Below are 21,556 nucleotides of genomic sequence, written 5' to 3' on the forward strand. Positions count from 1 at the left end.
ACCCTCAAATCTTCACTTCCACATGCATACATGAGGTAAGTACTTACCCATATCCTTGAATGATTTTCATTTATTGCAAGAATAATGTATTTTCAGGTATTAAATGACCTTTGACCATGAAACCCTGAAAATCAATCGGATCAGTGTCAATGCAATATCCATGCTTGGATGAAGACTGAAGTTGATCCATTCAACGGTTCTATAGTTATGAGATCAAAAATGAGATGGACAGACACACGATCTGAGAGCATTATGTTGACAACAAGCACCTAGATGGATGGCGGAAGTAGAAAACCGTCTTTGAGAAAACACGGTAAATAATTCCAAATACACAGGTTACCAATATGGTCTTTTGAGAATTTACAATAACATTAATGGTAATTAGCCATCAATAATTTAGTCCACTTGCTGGACTGTATTGAACAATCTAATCCGCCAATAACGGACATTGATGGCACATCACACCTATACAAACAATATCCCATTTCATCATGAGTGGACAGATTTCTGGAGTCTCGCGATCAATGGTCTGGCTTGTTTGTGTACTATGCGAGGGAGAATTAAGCGGAAAATAAAATATGGTCATTATCTGGACTATCAATAATTGTGCAAAAATGACTATACTACCTATGTGAGTTTTATGTTAACCAAATAAAAAAAATTCCTATATTTCAAGTGTTTTTATCATGACTTCCTACTTTCTGATGCTTTCTTTGATTTTCTTTGCGGTTCTCTTTTCTTTTCGCTTTCTTGTAGCTTTGACTTTTTCTCAATATCGTGTAACTTGGACCTAGCTTTTTCACTCTCTTCTCTCCTTCGGACTCTCCGCCTTTCTTCCTGTTCCTCACGCTCTTCTTCTAACCTCCGTGCTTCTCGTCTTTGATCTTCCCTTTTCCGTTCCATCCTACGACGGTCTTCTTCTCGTCTCCGATCCAAAGTTTTCCTGCTATCCTCCTCCCTTTTTCTCTCAGATTCTCTCTGCCTTTCTTCAAGTCTTGACCTGGGGTGTCTTTCATCACTGCGCAACTTTCCTTTGGAATCCCTGTCCTCTCTCTCTAAGCGTCTCCTGCTCTCTCTTCTCTCCACATCTCTGTGTGACCTCTGTTCTGATGAGCCACTTCTACCTCTCTCACCTCTTCCATCTTTCATAGGCTTACGGCTGTCGGAGCCGCTTTCCCTTTTGCCACTGGAGGATATTCGATGGACAGTTCTGTGGTGATGGCGGCTGGGATGAGATCTTTCAGATTCTGCCTCATGTCGTTGATCTGTCCTTGAATCTTCACGTGGTCGTTTTCTGTCATGTCTGCTACGGGAATCTGGAACAGTCTCTTCTTCTTCACCATCTTCTAAGATCTCTCCTTCTTCTCCTTCTGAATCCTCACACTTTTGTCCACCCTCCTCATTTGCATCTTCATCTTCAACTATATTATCACTCTTGGTGTCTCTCTCTATCTCTTTGCAGTCATCTTTTTTTAGTTCTGTTCCAAGACTGTTTTCTGCAGGTTCAAAGGGCTGAACATTACCTTCTAGATCAGCGGAACTACTACCTGACTGGTTCATCCCCTCCCTCTCCTCCTCACTCTCTGAACATGAGTCATCTTTCTTTTCATGAGAAGTTGCAGGCTGTATATCAATGATGTAGATGCTATCCTCTTGTTCCTCCTCCGCTGCCTCTTCCTCGCGTTCATGTTCTTCTTGCTCTTCTTCAACATCTTCTATGAAGTCAAGTTCAATTTCAGACCCTCCCTCATCACTTCTCTCAGTGGCATTACTGGAAGCTAGAGATTCATCTCTACCTTTCCTTTGGCATGTTCTTTCACCTTCTTGCCGATGCTCTTGGTCGACCTCTGTCACTGTGCTTGGAGATACATTTCCTGTCTGCTCATCAGTCCGTTCACTCTCAACCGCTGGGGAGGGCTCTTTGAGAGCACCATTGCCAACCCTTAGAGATACTGCAGTATTACTTAACTTCTCTTGAACTGTACTTGTACTCGACTTCTCTTCAACTGTACTTGCTCCAGCTGCTCCTGAGGCAAAGGCATCACATACACCTTTGACTACATTTCCAAGGTTAAGAGGGTCAACTTTGGAAGAGCTTAAGTCTTTAGATTGCAAATCAGCTGCTTTACCTGAGGATATTTTAAAATGCTTTTCATTTGAAGTTTCTCCAGTTTCACTGCGGGAAAATCCTTTTCCGTTCTCTTTTCTAACCTTTATGTCCATCTCTCCACCTTCCTCTTGACCTGATAACGACATGTCAATGCCTAGAGGATTCTTAGCATAGTCCATGTCTTGGGCACACCCATCATCAAAGACAGGAGCACCTACAGTGACAGATCCTTGACCAGGCTCAGCACCCATCTTGGTGGATGAATCCTGGAACTCTATATTACTCCATTCACATGTCAACTGCAGTGAAGTCTCCGCCTCATCAACTTGTTCTGATTCCTTCAAGATACTGACACTTTCCATTTCACTGAAGAGTTGATCAAAGTCATTTTTCAACTTGGGGGCACTGTCATGCATAAAACTATCTAGGCCTCCGTTTCCTGCATGCAAGGACACTGCATCGTTCTCTTCTTCAAAGACTGGATGATCACTCACTGAATCATCATTGTTCAACGCATTCACACATGGATCAACGGCAATGCCTTGAACAGGTTCAGATGATTTACTGGTGTTCAACTCCACTGATGCATCACAAAGACTGCTATTGACATCTTCTCCTTCTTGGACCTTTTCCTGGTAAGTTTCACCTGCCACCATTTTACCAGTTAATGTATTTTCCATTTGTAAGTCAGAAATGTTTCCCTCTGAATTACTTGGAGCAGTAACACATTCACTACTGTTTGTTTCAAGTGGGGCATGAATATGTTGCAAATTCAAGTTGGTTGGGTCATCGATCTCTGCTTCACCGGTTTGGCTTTCTTCTATTTTAAAAGCTTGGTTATTCCCCAAAGAATCATTAGTGTCCTTGACTTGACCATCAGGCTTTTCCAAGGAGTTCAAGAAACTATTCTTAACATTTTCTGAGCCAGTTCCAACACAGGACAGGTATGATGTATCATCCACAGATGAGGACAGGCACAGATCCTCAAACAAAATTCCTCTACTAACATTAGCTATTCCTGTTTCTCTGTCTGCCATTCCCGGCTCTCCTTCAAAAGCCGATTCCTTGATGGGTGTAGAAATAGATTCCTGTGGTAAAGTCACAATATTCAGGTTTGTGACACTTTCATTTCTGGCATGATCTTCTGTTTTACGAATTCTTTCATTTATCCTTTCGTCCTGAACCTCAGAAAGCTCCTGTCCTTCCACAGGAGAGCTTGAAGTGTTAGCGTTTGTCAAGGTTTGGACTTCAATATCTCCAGAGGTTCTTAATGCTGATTTGGTGATTTGTGAATCACATTCGCCTTCTGGTTCATTGCTGGGTGCTATATGGTTATCCAATTTGGTTTCAATGGACACTGATCCATCTTTTTCCTGGTCCCCACAACAATTTGTAATTTCATAAGCAGTGTCTGGTTCACCTTGGTCATGTAAACATGGTAATACCTCTACATCTGTAGCACATGGAGCAACATCATCCGGAGTCTTCGATTGTATTGAATCATCACTAATATTGCTTTCCCTAATTCTTTTCTTCCTCTCTAGAGCCTCTTGCTCGGAACTGCTTTTCCTCTTGTGCTTCTTGCCTCTTTTAGCCGTTTTTACAGTACTTGACCTGCTCTTATGTTTGGTATGGTGGTGACTATGTTTGTGTTTTGATGAATGCATCTTTTTCTTCCCTGAAGAACTGTGTTTGGATTTTTCAGTTCTACTTGCCTTTACATCATCATCATCACTAATGATTTCTCCTTCTGACAGCTCACCATCTTCTTTGTTCTTTTCAGTCTCTTTAATCAAACCTAATCCTGCAGCATCTGTTGACTGATTCGGGCCACCATTATCACCTTGAAACCCTGATGCATACAAATAGGACATATCACTCTGTGTTGTGTCATAGGAATCGCTAACACTTGAGTGCGGTACCAAAACTTTACTAGAGGTACATTCAATAGAGTCTTTTGTTCCACAGGCAAGGACAGTGTGTCCTTCTTCATATGTAAAAGTATTGGAAACATCTTCCCCAAGGTGAATCTCAGTTTCAACGTATAATTTATAGGTATCTGCACTGCTAGAACCTGCCTTCAACTTTTTGGCATTGAGTTGGGATTCTTTACCCAGTGAAGATGACAATCTGTGCTTCCGTTTCCTATCACTACCTTGGTCCCTAAGACTTGAATCTGTTTTTGCCCAGTCTGTCAACCCATCGAAGCACAAATGCGTTTGGGATTTATTGGGAGAGAAATTGCTACTTGAACGCTTGCTAAGCACAGCCTTAGCCTTCGCAACAGAATCTCTCGCAATGCTAGACATTCTTTCTTTTGCCCGACTCTGGCTTCTTTCCCTTCTTGAAGGCATTATAATACTGCTCAGTGTTTTGTGAATTTCTTTCGATCTGCAGGAGTCTCTACTGGACTCTTGTATTGGAGTACTGGAACGTCTACTATCCCTTCTGTCTCTATCGTTATGTCTGTCCCTCAAAACATTTCCTCTGCGGGAACCAGAGCGGTTGAATGCCAGAGACTCAGCTTGTTTCACTATTACATCCCTTCCTGACCTTAGACTTTGAGAAGAAGATGACTTTCTTGGACGAATATTTTTACTTAGTTTGGGGTCATTGGCTTCATCACTGGAATTGCTACAGGGTTTACCACTAGATGATCTTCTGTCAGTCTCACAGGATTTATAATTGGATGATCTTTTACCAACCGCCCGGTCTCGAGAATCACTCCTGGAAAATCTTTCATCATTTGACCTACTGGGAGAACATCTTCTGTAATCTGACTTTGTTCTTGGAGACCTTTTACGCAAGCGAGTCCTAGGATGCATATCTCGATGGTTATCAGATATTTTCATAGACAATTCATTTTTTGAGTGACTCTTTGAAGTTCTTTCAACCGACTTACTTCTTGATCTCACTTTCTCAACAGTTCTTTCTTCTATATTGGGGGGAGATGTCTCCTTTCTGGTCCGATTCTCAGTGGTTCTTTCAACTGATTTTCTTCTTGATCTCTCTTTCTCAATAGTTCTTTCTTCTGAGATGCGGTCACGAGATTTACTCCTAGATGATCTATTGTCATCCGACCTGCTCCTTGTAGATCTACTGGGAGAACTTCTTTTGTAATCTGACGTAGTTCTGGATGATCTTTCATCAGGTTGACTCCTGGGCAGTACATCTCTATGGTCATCAGATATTCTAATAGATTTCTTGTCTTTAGATTGAATCTCAGAAGATCTTTCAATTGATCTACTTCTTGATCTCTCTTTCTCATCCATTTTTTCCCTCTTTGCTTCAGATGGCATCACAGATGAATGCACTTCCTCTGGTTTTCCTGCATATTTTGGGTCACAGAGTCTTGATGCAGCAACAGCATCTGGTGTCAGTGTCCCTTGCAACAGGCTTTCCTTTTTAGGATCTGTCATCAATGGTTCCAACCTGTTTTTTTCTTTGGTCTCCAAACGGCCAAGTTCAATCTCATGTGATGACTGCTGAGAAAGACGTAACAGAGTTTCCCCTATCGACCTCTCTGAACCATCTTGTTCAGGTTGTTCTGATGACAACACTTTTGATTCCAACATCCTAGTTGTAGGCTGCCTTTGATTCTTTGCTCTTTGCCTACGCACAAACATAGTCTCTTGAACGTTTGGTTTCTGTTCGACATCACTATCGCTTTCTGCTGTTTTACTTAAATTCTTGGTAGTACTGTTTATATTTTTAGGATGTTGTGTTCCATTCTGTCGCAGGAGGCCAGGCTGCCGATGATGCTTGGGAAGTCTTCTAGTCTTACGAGGGGGAGCACTTGCTGTAGGTCTTCCTCCAACAAGTTGCCTATATAATAAAAAAAAATGATGAGTAAATAATTACTATTCATAACAAAAGGCCTTATAAAGAAATGCAAGAATGTGTGATAACTGAATATGGTTGGAAGCAATCCGAAAGAGCTTAACATACTTAATGATATTCATTTCTAAGAACAACAAAAATAAGTCAAGATTGCTTGAAGTTATGGTAATTTTATTGCAATATGCTTACCCTGGAATAGCAAGCACGGGAAACAACATGTGGGACCACACTCTAACAAGGCAAAAGCGATTTTGTGTCTCGCCCACGTATGAAAATAACCAGAAATATCGTGATTCGCGAGGGCATGCAACAGAATTGTATCGAAACTTCATTGTAATATGACTGGGATGGAATAACACTTGCCTTAAGAGCCTTGCACGTAAATTTAATGTTGACCTGAAAATGACCTTTGACCTTATCATGTGACCTCCGACTGCAGCATAACATGCAGGTCCCCCAAGTCAATCTACCATATAAGTTTGGTTGAAAAGCACCTTAAGGTTGCGGAGTTAGGTAAGGTTGACCTGAAAATGACCTTTGACCTTATCGTGTGACCTCTGACTACAGCATAACATGCAGGTCCCCTAAGTCCATCTACCATCCAAGTTTGGTTGAAAAGCACCTTACAGTTGCGGAGTTAGGTAAGGTTGACCTGAAAATGACCTTTGACCTTATCATGTGACCTCCGACTGCAGCCTAACATGCAGGTCCCCCAAGTCCATCTGCCATCCAAGTTTGGTTGAAAAGCGACCTACGGTTGCGGAGTTAGGTGTCATAAGAGAGTCTTGCATGTAAACTTTAACGTTGACCTGAAAATGACCTTTGACCTTACCATGTGACCTCCAACTGCAGCATAACATGCAGGTCCCCCAAGTCCATCTACCATCCAAGTTTGGTTGAAAAGCGACTTACGGTTGTGGAGTTATGTGTCATTAGATTTGTGACGGACGGACGACAGACGACGGACGGACGACATTTGGATCCCTAAGTCTCGCCTTCACCTCTGGTGGGCGAGACAAAAATGGACAAGCATTTTTCAGATCTGCATTTGCTCATGTATTTACATATTTTCCTGAAAAATTGTTTTGCAGATATCATCATTACTGTGTAAATTGTGTGTAAGTTTTGATCGTTTGTGAACATTTTATTTTCAGTTGTTACCAGTACCAGATTTTATCTTTAACAACTACTCAATTACATTAACTCTAACTCACACAAGATGTTCAGTGATACATGGTTACTCTTATGTCCACTTTTTATGAACGAGACCAATAAACTTACAGAGATATGATGGTTATTCAACAAAAAACCCCAACATAGCCAAAGTTCATTGACCTTACATGACCTTTGACCTTGATCATGTGACCTGAAACTCGAACAGGATGTTCAGTGATACTTGATTACTCTTATGTACAAGTTTCATGAATCAGATCCATAAACTTTCAAAGTTATGATGGTAATTCAACAGATACACCCAATTCGGCCAAAGTTCATTGACCTTTGACCTTGGTCATGTGACCTGAAATGCGCACAGGATGTTCAGTGATATTTGATTACTCATATGTCCAAGTTTAATGAACTAGACTAATAAACTTTCAAAGTTATGATGGTAATTCAACAGATACCCCTGATTCGGCCAAAGTTTATTGACCCTAAATGACCTTTGACCTTAATCATGAGACCTGAAACTTGCACAAAATATTCAGTGATGCTTGGTTACTATTATGTCCAAGTTTCATAAATCACATCCATAAACTTTCAAAGTTATGATGGGAATTCAACAGATATCCCCAATTCGGCCAAAGTTCATTGACCCTAAATGACCTTTGACCTTGGTCATGTGACGTGAAACTCATGCAGGATGTTCAGTGATACTTGATTAACCTTATGTCCAAGTTTCATGAACTAGGTCTATATATTTTCTAAGTTATGATGACATTTCAAAAACTTAACCTCAGGTTAAGATTTCGATGTTGATTCCTCCAACATGGTCTAAGTTCATTGACCCTAAATGACCTTTGACCTTGGTCATGTGACATGAAACTCTAATAGGATGTTCAGTAATACTTGATTAACTTTATGGCCAAGTTTCATGAACTAGGTCCATATACTTTCTAAGTTATGATGTCATTTCAAAAACTTAACCTCAGGTTAAGATTTGATGTTGACGCCGCCGCCGCCGTCGGAAAAGCGGCGCCTATAGTCTCACTCTGCTGCGCAGGTGAGACAAAAATCAAGCGAATGGGTGATTTTTGGTTTTACTGTGGAAACAGTTTTTTTGTGTTCCTTTTACCTTATCTCAACATGAAATGACAATATTTTTTGTCTCGGGTCCGAGAAAAAAGCGTGCTGGGCCAAAATCCATAATGGTCGCCAAAACCCCCCAAATTCACAGTTTTGGCCACAACTTGTTTATTGGTGGTCTTTTTCTCTAGTTTTGGTGTCTATTCATATGTTATTGGGGGCAGGCAATTTGTTTTTCCTATAAAGAGCACTTTTAAATCATTATTTGTAGAGTTAAAAGGTAATCATACCTAAATTTTCAATTTTTATAGCCTTTTTTTAAGCCAAATGTAGGTTTTATCGTTCTGGAGTCCTTGGATATTAGATGGTACGAGGTCAACAATAGCAAACAGTTTCATAGAGCTATATTGCTTTTATTCCTCTATAATGGGTTTTACGGATATTTGTGAAACTGAAATATATCTTATTAAATAAAAAAATGTTATTAATTATCCATAGGGGCTATACAGTATACAATGTGCTGTTACTGTACATACTACACTGCATATATCCATGCATTGACCATGACAAGGCCTGTATATAAACTACAGTGTCATAGAAATAATCTCCTAAGCTCCTAAGGTTTAAAATTAGATTGTGAATTTGATTGCTTGTCAGCTGATGTACATGATGAAACCAGCAACGGAAATTGCATGTAAAAATATCACATATATATATATATATATATATATATATATATACGCAGATCACTTATTTAGCCATATCTTCTTCATTTTGAGGCTTTTTTTATCTGGTTGTGGTGTCTGGCCTATGTTTATGGGGTCAGGTAACTATCATGGTAACGTTGATCAACAGCTAATCAGAACCAAGGATTCAATGCAAGTTACCATTAAGTAAAGTTAACATTAAAGTTAACATAATGGTAAATTTTTATGCAACTGGGCCCAGAATAGCTACAGTGTAAATGCCATGATGAGGGGTTAATTACCTTTCTCCGCCCCCTGAATTAGCATATTTGACAAAACATGTCCTCAGTTTCTGAGACAAAACATATCTTCAATTTCTGAGGCATCTAATTCTAAACCTAAGAGCTCATTTCTACATGAATAACACTATAGTTTATACACGCCTTGTCATGGTGGCCAATGCATTTATGCAGTGCAGTATGTACAGTACATGGTATACTGTATATCCACTATGGATAATTAAAATTTTTTATTTAATAAGATATATTTCACAAACATTATATTTCACAAATATCCGTAAAACCCATAGTAGACGAACAAAAGCGGTATAGCTCTATGAAGCTGCTTGCTATTGTTGACCTCGTACAATCTACATGACGAAAATCTTGCTTTGAAGAGCAGTATACCCCAGTTTCCCTTATCAAATCTCTTCTCCCAGTACTACAAACCCTATTGCCCTCAAGCATGAAATTTAAGTATAGAAACACCTGTTTCTTGACCTCGGTCCGAAGATAATACACCCCAGCATCAACGGTCACAGCGGGGGGCCACACACGATGGATTGCAATGTGTGTAGTTCTGGTGAGTGCATGGAGTTCCATGTATACACGCGTTGATAGAAACTTTTTTCTTCCTTTCTTTCTTTCTCTCTCTTCCTTCCTTCCTTCCTTTCTTTCGTTAAGACTGTATCATTGCGCGAGTGAACGGCATGCATCCCATATTTTCTTGCTGGACGGACAGAAACTATATGGGATGCATCGCGGTCCTTGCATGCTAAGCATACCGTAATTTTTATTCCACTTACTTTCCTTATTTCGAGGTCGATTTTCTTCGTTCGAAATTGAAAATGGACTAGTATTGGATGTCTGAATGTAATATGCCTTTGAAAACGTGATTAATATCGAATACAATAATTTCATTCCGAAGATCCTCCTACAGGCAGACAAGTCTTACATAATAACACAGCTTTTGTTTATCATTTCGTCCTTGGCTCAACGCTCGTTTAGCTGGCCCGTGGTGGTGAAATTGAAACAAGGGGATTACCTGGCCAAGATGGGTTTATCGGGGATGGAAATGTTGTTTGAGATTTTCCAAACGAAAAATGGGGTATACGACCGCAGTTTGCAGTCCGAAGTGCGGTCGAGAATCAAACGGGAAATTTTCGTAATGTAATATCCAAGAACCTGGGCAGGACGATACAACCTACTTTTTTGGCTGAAAAAAGGCTATGAAAATTGGAAAATTTAGGTATAATTACCTTTTAACTCTACAAATAATGGTTTAAAAGTACTAATTCTGGGAAAAACAAATTGCCTGCCCCCAAACACATATGAATAGACACCAAAACCAAAGAACATGACCACCAAATAAAGAAGTTGAGGCCAAAACTGAATTTGGGCGGTTTTGGCGACCATTTTGGATTTTGGCCCGGCATACTTTATTCTCTGACCCGAGACAAAAAATATTGTCATTTCATGTTGAGATACATTACAAAAAATAAAAAGAAACTGTTCCCATATTGAAATTACAAAAAAGGTATTTTTGACCCATGTATAACCCACTTACAATGCCAATTCGCCCCATTGCCAACTCGTCTACTATCATTTGGTCTACCATCAGTTCATCCAATATCCACACGGTCTAATTGTCATTTTGTCCACTCATAATTTTGTCTACTAACCAGTTGGTCCAATAGCCATTGAGTCCATATACAATTTGGTCTAATTAGACTAAGTGTTAATTGTGCAAAATGAATGAAAATAAAACAAGCATTACACCAACTGGTTATGAGACAAAATGGTCATAGACCACTCGGTGAATAGACAAAGTGATGATTGGACCACATGGTTATTGGACCAAATGGTTGTTAGACGAAATGTTGGTGGACGGAATGGCATTAGACTAAATGAAGGTTGACCATGTGGTGAGGAAACGAGTTGGCAGTGGACGAATCTGCAATTTACCCACTTGGGTTGCATTTGATTTTTTTTTAGTTTGCTTGCATCCTTTGACTGCAATGGTCCCCAATTGTGCGTGACATAGGTAGGTACAGTACTCACATATCACGTAATTCATTGAGTTCTCTGTCCTTCCGTTGCAACTCCATCTTGGCTGTCTTCAACAGGATAGAGATGTTGCTCTTCAGGACTTGGTTCTCTTTAGTCAAGGACTCATTCTGTTCATACAAATATACAAATTAGCTTCATGAATCCAACCCGTTTGCTTAAAGATAAATTCCAGGTGTTGGTAACGATCTCAAAATGACTTTTTACACAATCCAATATAATGACCACCCACGTGTCTGTATATATGAATAAAAAAATATGTGCCGAAGGATTCTTGAAGAAATTGTGTAATTGCTGAGAAATAAGCAAAATAAGCGTGGTTTCTGGCACTTCCGTCGGGTCTTTATTCCAGCAATATAATATACACTGTCCCACGTGTGCCTATCTGTGTTGGCGATCTTCAGTGTGATTGTTTTTCAGCTTAGATTTCATGATTTCACAAAGTGCAGTTTACGTAACTGTACCAGATCTAGATCGACGATGATATAGTAATACTTAAAGTGATTGGTTAACATTGGTTTGACTTTTAAAACATCTGAGCTAGAAGGTCACACTTGTCACCTGTGTCTGTGATATGTTACAAAAATGAAGCCCAGACAAAATTGTGTTCGAAAATAATTATTTAGTGCTTCAAAAATTGAAATATAAAGTGACCGGAAACACCATCTTAATTTCATCCCATACACTTATGTGTAGTAGTTAGGCATCTATAAGACACCTATTTACAAAATCGGGGTTTGCCTTGTAGTTTTAGCTCTTCATTCTCAATAATGGTTGTTTTCAGAGTTTATTAGTTCTAATACATGCACTTGTACACATGTTTCATCTTGGTTTGAGAATTTTTTAAATTAGCTGCTCACAAAGTTAAACAATACCTTTAACCTTGGTTTTACAGACTTTCTCACGAAATCAGTGTTTTACTGCAACTACTGTAATTTAGCTTTAATAAACTTGATTAGCATTTTTATTCATCAGGGAAAAACTCTAAATGTTGTGTACAGTCATACATGTGCACAAAAGATTTGTGCAGTTCATCTTTAAAAAATTGTGGAGCATATTGCAATGGGATACCAGGGCCCTGTCTTACAGAGCGTTGCAATTGATCAAATCAATCGCAACTATGGACGGCCAGCAACATCAACATCTATTATGCACGTTTGTTCAAAATATTTTCTAACTATGATTTATATTCATGCATTGTTTTCTTGAAAATTCACTGTGCTCGTTGTTTATCAAGGACATTGTGCAAATTTCCTTTGGAAAAAATTATGACACTGATGGATTTCTATAGAGTTACGATTAACTGGATCAATCATAACCAGAGCTGCCAACCTGAACAAGAACATTTCAGTATTTTCTAAAGCTGAAAATCAGTATTTTGGTGGGGAAATCAGTATTTCCAAGGAAATAGCATAGGACAACACATAAACTGAAACTTTAGAAATCAGTATTTTGCATGAAACCATCAGTATTCTCATTTTTCAGTACTAAATACTGAAAATCAGTACTACTTGGCAGCTCTCTATAACTCTTTGTAAGACAGGGCCCCAGGGAAACTATTACCTGTATACAGGTACAAATTATGTTCATGGAACTAAAGAGCAAACAATCACAAAATAAATCATTAGTGCTATTAAAAAACACGCAAAATTTATCACATCTATGAAAAGCAATCAAAGTCATAATTTCTCACTGAGCCTGAATGATCTTGAAAGCAACGGATGCAATATCAGAATATAGGCTACATATGATTATAAAACCGACTATTCGCAGCTTTGGAAAGTGATCTATGTCATAATGTCTCACTGAGCACTCACGGACCTACATTAACTTCAACTGATGCAATTCCAGAATAAAATTTTTTATTTCTATCATAACACTGAATAAATTGATCTCAACTATGGAAAGGGATACACGTCATAATTTATCATTGGGCCGTCACCTCATTGATCCAACAAATCACCATTGCAATTCGAGAATAAAGGCCAAATTCCTATTATAAAACTCAGTTAATAGTGATAATTTCTCACTGACAGGATTCCCAAATAAAACTGAAAACAGAATTCCATGACTTTTCCATGACTAAATTGCTGTTTTCCATAACTTCCCATGACGTCCCAGGAGTTATGTAGAATTTGGGATGTCACAATGGAAATCATGAACACCAATTATAATAGCAAAGTACGATCACAAAGTGTGAGAGTTGCGAGACACAACAAACTGGAAAGCTGCCATAGCGAAGAGGTAAATGCAATTCCATGACTTTTCACAAATTTTCCAAATTCCCTGACTTTCCATGACCACATATTTTTCCAGGATTTTCCATGACTGTGGTAACCCTGATAGAGCCTTAGATTGACAAATTTACATTCTGTGGTCATCCCCAAAACTTTTGATCAAAACTAGTGCACATTGAAAGAAATAAATAAGTAGATTTATAATGAAGAAATAGTAATCTTGAAATCAAGAAAATAATTGATCTCTCCTGCATACAAAGCTATGTAATCACAACCTAATTCAAGCCAAAAAGAATAAAAAATGTCTAATATTGACAGCTTTTTTAAAAGGTGTTTCTTATAAAAGTAAAATACTCAGTTGGCAAGCTGTGAATTTGCATAACACCTATATTGTTGTGCTCATAATTTTTAGGGTTTATATTTGTCAATTTCACATTTTAATAGTTTTGGTTGAACTCTTTAAAACTTGGTAAACTAACCTCTTTGGTTAACTTGGTGACTTCAATCAAGGCGGCATCAAGTTGAGTTTTGAAAGATGTCTTTTCTTCCTTGAGCTAGAATGAAAATAAAATAGAACATCAATAACATCAGCTTTTCACTTCTGACAATCAACCACCCCACCCTCCCCCCCCCCAAAAAAAACAAAACAAACATTGAAATGGTCCAGGATGACATATTACTATGTATCTTATTCAAATCAGATTAATTAACAATAACTGGTGTTACTTTTCCAGATGCTACAGAGAATTGTTAAAAAGTTAAGTCCAACTCAACAAAAAGTTTATTCAAATAAATAGAGACTCAGAAAAATCAAATAAACATTACCCTGAAAATTTCATCCAAGGACGGAAAAAAAAAAAAATTATCACATGCTATGGAAGCACTCTTGGTGGAGTCACATGTTTGGCGCAAAGCTTGAAATTGCAGAGTACATGTATTCTAAAGACTGTGTACCGAGTGATGCACACACACTTGTACTTCCGTGTAAAGATCATTTCCTGAAGAATGGTTGTGTCCCCACCTACACTTAAAGTATTTCAACGAGGCAAAGTGGTCTTGAAAACCACAACACGAGGCGGTTTTCCAAAACGGTTTGGAAGACCACTTAAGATCACATTCAAGACAACCTACGAGCATTCCCTCGGTTACACTTCGTATTTCCGAATGTTCGTAATTCCGAAACACGTAAATTGCCTATACCTCGATGTTCATTAATCTGAAAACATAAAAGGGTTCGTTAATCAGAACATTTGTGGCGTTACTCTGAAGCTTCGTTATTCCAAAGGTTCGTTGTTCCAAAGGTTTTTTACTCCGAAAACGAAATAAGGTTCGTTGTTCCGAAGGTTCTTTAATCCAACAAGTGGAATGCCTCTGGCCGCCTCACCTGCATCACGCGGTTCAATGTAGCAGCAGTGCTGACTTTGAATACTACTCTAACTCGCACAAGATGTTCAGTGATACATGGTTACTCTTATGTCCACTTTTTATGAACTAGACCAATAAACTTACAGAGATATGATGGTTATTCAACAAAAAAACCCAACATGGCCAAAGTTCATTGACCTTACATGAACCTTAACCTTGATCATGTGACCTGAAACTCGAACAGGATGTTCAGTGATACTTGATTACTCTTATGTACAAGTTTCATGAATCAGATCCATAAACTTTCAAAGTTATGATGGTAATTCAACAGATACACCAAATTCGGCCAAAGTTCATTGACCTTTGACCTTGGTCATGTGACCTGAAACGTGCACAAAATTTTCAGTGATGCTTGATTACTATTATGTCCAAGTTTCATGAATCAGATCCATAAACTTTCAAAGTTATGATGGGAATTCAACAGATATCCCCAATTCGGCCTAAGTTCATTAACCCTAAATGACCTTTGACCTTGGTCATGTGACGTGAAACTCATGCAGGATGTTCAGTGATACTTGATTAACCTTATGTCCAAGTTTCATGAACTAGGTCCATATATTTTCTAAGTTATGATGACATTTCAAAAACTTAACCACAGATTAAGATTTCGATGTTGATTCCTCCAACATGGTCTAACTTCATTGACCCTAAATGACCTTTGACCTTGGTCATGTGACATGAAACTCTAATAGGATGTTCAGTAATACTTGATTAACCTTATGGCCAAGTTTCATGAACTAGGTCCATATACTTTCTAAGTTATGATGTCATTTCAAAAACTTCATTTCAAAAAACCTCAGGTTAAGATTTGATGTTGACGCCGCCGCCGCCGTCGGAAAAGCGGCGCCTATAGTCTCACTTTGCTTCGCAGGTGAGACAAATATTAAATAAAGTTCCTTGTTCCGAAGGTTCGTTAGTCCGAAAACGAAATAAGGTTTGTTAATCATTTAGTTTTCGGACTAATGAACCTTCAAAATTACGAACCTCATTTCGTTTTCGGATAAACGAACCTTCGGAATTACGAACCTCACTTCGTTTTCGGACTAACGAACCTTCGGAACAACGAACCTTATTTCGTTTTCGGATTAATGAACCTTCGGAATTACGAACCTTCGGAATAACGAACCTTCGGAAAAACGAAGCTTCGGAATTACGAATGTATGCGCATTCCCTCAACATGTTAAACTAGTTAAAGGACACCGATGAGAACAGGGCCCTGCTCAACTTAGGTCAATACTTAGTAAGCAGAGTCTGCTTCATTTGAAGAAAGGTCAGGGCCCTATCTTACAAAGAGTTACGATTGATCCAATCAATCATAACTCTATGGAAATCCATCAGTGTCTAATTTTTTCTTTTAAAAATTTGCTAATGTCCTTTAAAACAGAGAGGTCAAGAAAACTGTGAATGTATGAACATACATCATTACTAGAAAAATTTGGACAAACATACATTTTAGATGTCGAATTTGCTGGCTTTCCATAGTTGAGAAAACTTGAGATTGATTGGATCAAATGTAACTCTTTGTAAGACAGGCCCTAGATTAATCTTAATTATACGGAAATCCAACAATATCAATATTTTCTCCAGGAAATTTGCACAACGTCCTTTGTAATCAAAGGCACACTGAATTTTCAGGAAAAGATGAATGCATGACTTAACATCTTATACATATCAAGAAAATATTTGAATAATGCATTTTAGATGTTGATGTGACTGGCTTTCCATAGTTGTGATTGATTGAATCAATCGTAACTCTTTGTAAGATCTTTAAAAAATCTATATTTTATTGTTCGAAATAGACACCAGAAGTGAAATACTCTGAAAATTAGTTTTTCCAATTGATTGTGGGCCCGGCAGCCGCTGTGCAGCGCCAGATTGATGAGGCTCTATCCCTTTAATTGTTGAACGCCAAACAGGGTAGCAGCAACTCCCATCTTTTACGTCCTTTGGTCTGACGTGGCGGGGGTTTGAACCTCCGACCGACCTCCCGGTTGTGAGACACACGCTCTACCAACTGAGCCAACATACCAGTTCATGGGGCCTAGGTTACGCAGATACATGACCCAACGTGCTCTTTCTCTGGTTTGAAGAGACGGCTGAATTTGAAATTACCTTAGCCATAGATAAAGCGGCCTCTTCACTGTCTCGGATGACCATGTCGGTGTAAAGATCAAGGGCGGACATATTGGTTTCATCATCAATCGCACCGTCGGGATCCTGGGCGTTGCCTTCGTCATCATCTGTGGGTGTAAGGATCCACAAAGAAACTGGTGAGTTACTATCTCTTTACATTGATTATCATCATTTATTTATTGAATGAATGAATGAATCTATCTATATCTCATTAAAACAACAGTGCATCATCACATTACAGGTAAAGAGCAAAAAACAAAAGAGCAAATAATCACAGACCAGTAAGCTGACTTTGAGAACAAGCAAGATAATTACACTTCTGTACGTTTTGATTCATCCAGGAAAAAAGACAAATAAGGATTAAAAATAAATCTGATCATCTGGACTTATCGTTTGAAACGGAGAGAACAGTTTCACAGACATAAATTTGTTCTGTCCATTTCACTTCTGACGAGCTGAAGAAGCATCCCGTTCAGACGTGAAACTGTTCTCTGTTTCAAACAGTAAGTACCAATGATCAGATTTATTTCTAATAGTTATTCGACCAAGATGATTATTCACAAAAAAAAAACACCATTAATACTATTAAGTTTATTGATCGGAAATTGCATTTGACCTTGATCAAGTGACATGACACTTGTGCAAAATGACAAGTGATACTTGATTACCATAATGTCAAAGTTTCATGCAACAGCTTCATTTACTTTCAAAGTAATGATACCATTTCAAAACGTAACCTAGGTTAAGATGATAATACATAGTAAAAGTTCTTTGACCTTAATGACCTTTGAACTTAATCATGTGACCAAAAATGTCATGCACCTCGACCAATGATACTTGATTACCCTTACATGTAAGTCCCAATTTCATGAACTTAAAATTATGATATGTCAAAAATTAACCTTGGTTCAGATTTCAATGTTGATACCTTAAAACATGGTCAAAGTTCATTGACCCTAAACAACCTTTGACATTGATCATGTGACCAAAAATTCAGGCAAGATGATTTAATAATATTTCAAACAATTTTTTTTTTTCTAAATTTCATGAACTAGGTTCATATGCTTATGTTATGATGACATTTCAAACTTAACCTTGTTTAATATTTCAATTTTCATGGCACTGCTGCCGACGTCTTGCTCTGCTATTCAGGCGAGGTAAAAAGAGGAAAATGAAATAAATTTATCACATTATCTTGAAAAACATATTGACACAAGAGATCAGAGGGGTAACAAATTCATTTTTTCATCCAAAGTCAACATTGTTGAGAGGTCTGCATTTTTTTGGCAAGTTGAACATCATCTTGAAAATCTTACCGTAAGAGAAATCATAAAGCCCCTCTTCCTTCCCTTCTCGCTGGATCTCTTCGATTGGTTGATCAAAGTCCATGGTGGTAGTTATTAAAGTCACATATGGTTGGTTGAGACAAATATACAACTCTCACACAGCTTCAAACAATCTAGTAAAATAAAAAAAAAAAACAAAGAGTGCAAAATCATTAGCTGAATTCAAAGAACAATCTTGCAACCCTCGTGAAAACCAACGGCACTGATGTTGATTGCCATACATACATGTACGTTTCTACGATGACCTTTGGTCTCAGTCTCTTGTATATCAATTATTATATCCCTCTCATGAATATTCGTGAGTGTTGTAGACAAACGATTTGTCAATTTGTAATCATGTGACAAAGTATAATTTTAATAGGAAAACACATCGCTGCAATTTTGTTTTGAATTTTGAAAGAAGGAGGGGTATCGCGACAGAACTTTTCGCTTATTAGGTTCCAGTCTGTGCTTCCATGTCAGGATTTGTGTGTCACGATAGACCTTCATCCATAAAATCGTGGTACCTCCATAATGTCTGTTTCCACATTTTATTAAGATTACTCTTGAGACCTCATCTACCCCTTGTCTCCCTCATTTTGCATGGTCAACTCCTTGGGCTCCGGCCCAGAAAGCGGGCCGGAGCTCCCTGACCCTGGGTAACACGATCGCAAGCCGTCTGTGTACGGGAAATGAAAAAAAAAGTTAAATAAACTCCTCGAAGCAGCTGTCTACCATTGACAGTGCATGGAGACCGCTCGCGGTCAACAAGAATTGTCACGTGACGCTGACGAGTGACGTGACTGAAAGTGAAACCCCTATTCATGCTATTCTAGAAATCTGATTATGATAAGCCCAAGACTGAAAGATTTGCACGGTAGTCCGATTCATAGCCTCCAAAAACAGATTTCCATCCTTGATAACTCATTAAGTTATACTAGACATAGATCACGAACTTCTAATCCAGTGTAGGCAGTAGGCCTACTGTCTTTGTTTTTCCATGGTTTTTCAGCATACATGTAGGCCTACACACTTCTGAAAGTCCTTTCTCAAGTTAAGTACCGGTATACATCATTACATGGTATACGGGAGGTGCTGGTCAAAAAATTGTGATTGTCCCAGAAAACAAGGATATCCTCATATTCAGAAACCAAGAAAAATCATGTCTTGATAATAAATTGAGATTGTCCTTGTTTATGGCAATATGGGACAGTTTTTCTTCACTTACCCCTGCGGGACATGGACGGCAACTGCGGCGATTGAGAGTGCTAAAATAGATTCAGTGACCTCTCTCTCTCCTGTATTCTTCCTCCGCTAAGGTCGGAGATCAACGGCGCCGTTGGAAGGGCTGCTATTCATTTAAGGCTCTACATGTAGTAGATGCAATCATGAAGTACTGAGTAGGTTTTGATGAGTTGTGTGGAGGTTGCGTAAGTAGTATAGAATAAGCGTATGTAATTGGGCTTTTATGTTGCTGCTAATACGCCCCTGAGGTAGAAAAACGACCGACTCTACAAAAAGAGCAGGGGTAGATTCAAAGCATGGTCCAAACTGCTTGGTGTTGGGATTAGCCTTAACCCGCTGGATATTAAAGGTCCTGTCGGACGGGTGCTAGGGCTGGACAGGTAGCAACCAGATGTTCCACATCCTCGCAGGCTGACATGCAGACGATCATCAGCAATCATCAGGTGCTTTGCCAATCTTGGCGAGCCAGACTTGGGTCACATAGACTTGGCAAGAGATCTGAGCACGGATGGTGATGGCTGACCGCAGACTTGGATTGGAAATGTGCCCGGGGTACAGATCCTTCGCCTTTGGTTTAGGTGTTCTAGTCCACAAGGACAAGGATGTCTTCTTGGTGAGGGTGTTATGCTGTCTAGCCTCGGACACCTGGATCACTGCCGACTGAACCGTTCGTTTCCATAGATGGTAGTTAGGGGGATTCCTTACAAGTTCATCAAGAGGGGGAAGGCTAAGTTGTTGAAGTGCATTACGCCATTCTTGTACATGTATGGATTTGGTGTTGGCACAGATACCACAAGTCCAGAGATGCCAAGTTCAAAGACCAGCTATGCGTGAGATTTTCTGTGAATCTGAGTGAGATCACAGACATTTTGTACAATGTATATGGGGATAGGCTGTAATAGTTGCGTGAGACAGACATTTGAGGGGATGAACAAGAGTCCAAAATGCTTGAGTCTCACGCATAATGCGTGAGACTTGGTAGCTCTGCAAGTCCCAAGTTCACCGTCAATTTTTCACAATTTGCCGTCTTTCAATAATCTTGTTATGAAACTTGATATGCTTTGCATTGATTGACTAGCGCACTCAATTGATGATGACAGGTGAATGAACTTTCCTACCACCCATGGGTTCATATCATCTCGCGTGCGAAGGATTATCAATCATACGCACGCGACACACACCTACACTTCCAAAATACAGTGGGCTTTTGCCCACATAAAACATTATCATGAATTGGTATTCCACATTCTGCTATGACACTTACCGAATCATTTAGATCCTTCCGTGACTTCTCCTTGAAGTTTCTTTCTAAAAATATGAATATTTTCTTGATCTTTAGTGAAGATTTCACGGAGATAGAAATCAGTCAGCGTTGATATCAATTTTCTCCTGAAGAGGGCGCGCGATTTATATTCATATCAAAGACACGACATGGGAAAGAATAGGCACCTACACTATTTTACACGCATATCGACGCAAGGAATTACGCAAAGTCCGTGAAGTATCCAATCTTTTCATTGTATAGACTTTGGTATACCGTATACGTATTATTGACGTTCGTCAAAGCTTGTACTGCTGGTTTCTTTCCAGGCACGTATATTATTTTCATTTTTTTTATCAGTCATCTTTTTAAATTAATTGCAAATGAGTGTTATCATCACCAATAATAATCATTAATTATGTTTTTTAAGGTATTTCATTCATTGGTGCCCATAATTATAAATTAATCATAAGGATTGCGCATTCAAAGAATTTAGATACAGTTATAAAATTACCGAGGAGCTGAATCAAGGTTGTGAAATTATTAGCGCCACCAACGGGCTTCCTTGTATTTCCGTGGAAGAGACAAGCGAAGTCACTTTCGAGGCCGAGGTAAGCAAAATATGCTTTTTTGATGATTATTATTTTATTATTATTTTCATATTTAATAAACTATTGCTACTTACCGGCAAGAGCCCCGGTGCGT

The 21,556-nt window shown here is 38.8% G+C and overlaps 1 protein-coding gene across 1 annotated transcript in view; it reads right to left on the bottom strand.

Moving 5' to 3' along the window:
- The window catches only part of LOC121414238, a 32,232-nt gene continuing 10,676 nt past the window's right edge, over positions 1 to 21,556 (bottom strand). The window contains exons 2-6 of the mRNA XM_041607350.1: positions 18,337 to 18,479; positions 17,000 to 17,127; positions 13,942 to 14,016; positions 11,220 to 11,335; positions 1 to 5,935 (exon numbers count right to left, since the gene is read on the bottom strand). Of these exons, the coding sequence (XP_041463284.1) occupies positions 685 to 5,935; positions 11,220 to 11,335; positions 13,942 to 14,016; positions 17,000 to 17,127; positions 18,337 to 18,409 (5,643 nt within the window). The 5' untranslated portion in view covers positions 18,410 to 18,479 and the 3' untranslated portion in view covers positions 1 to 684. The remainder of the gene's footprint in view (positions 5,936 to 11,219; positions 11,336 to 13,941; positions 14,017 to 16,999; positions 17,128 to 18,336; positions 18,480 to 21,556) is intronic.

The sequence above is a fragment of the Lytechinus variegatus genome, chromosome 4 (assembly GCF_018143015.1).
Source record: "Lytechinus variegatus isolate NC3 chromosome 4, Lvar_3.0, whole genome shotgun sequence".
NCBI lineage: Eukaryota > Metazoa > Echinodermata > Echinoidea > Temnopleuroida > Toxopneustidae > Lytechinus > Lytechinus variegatus.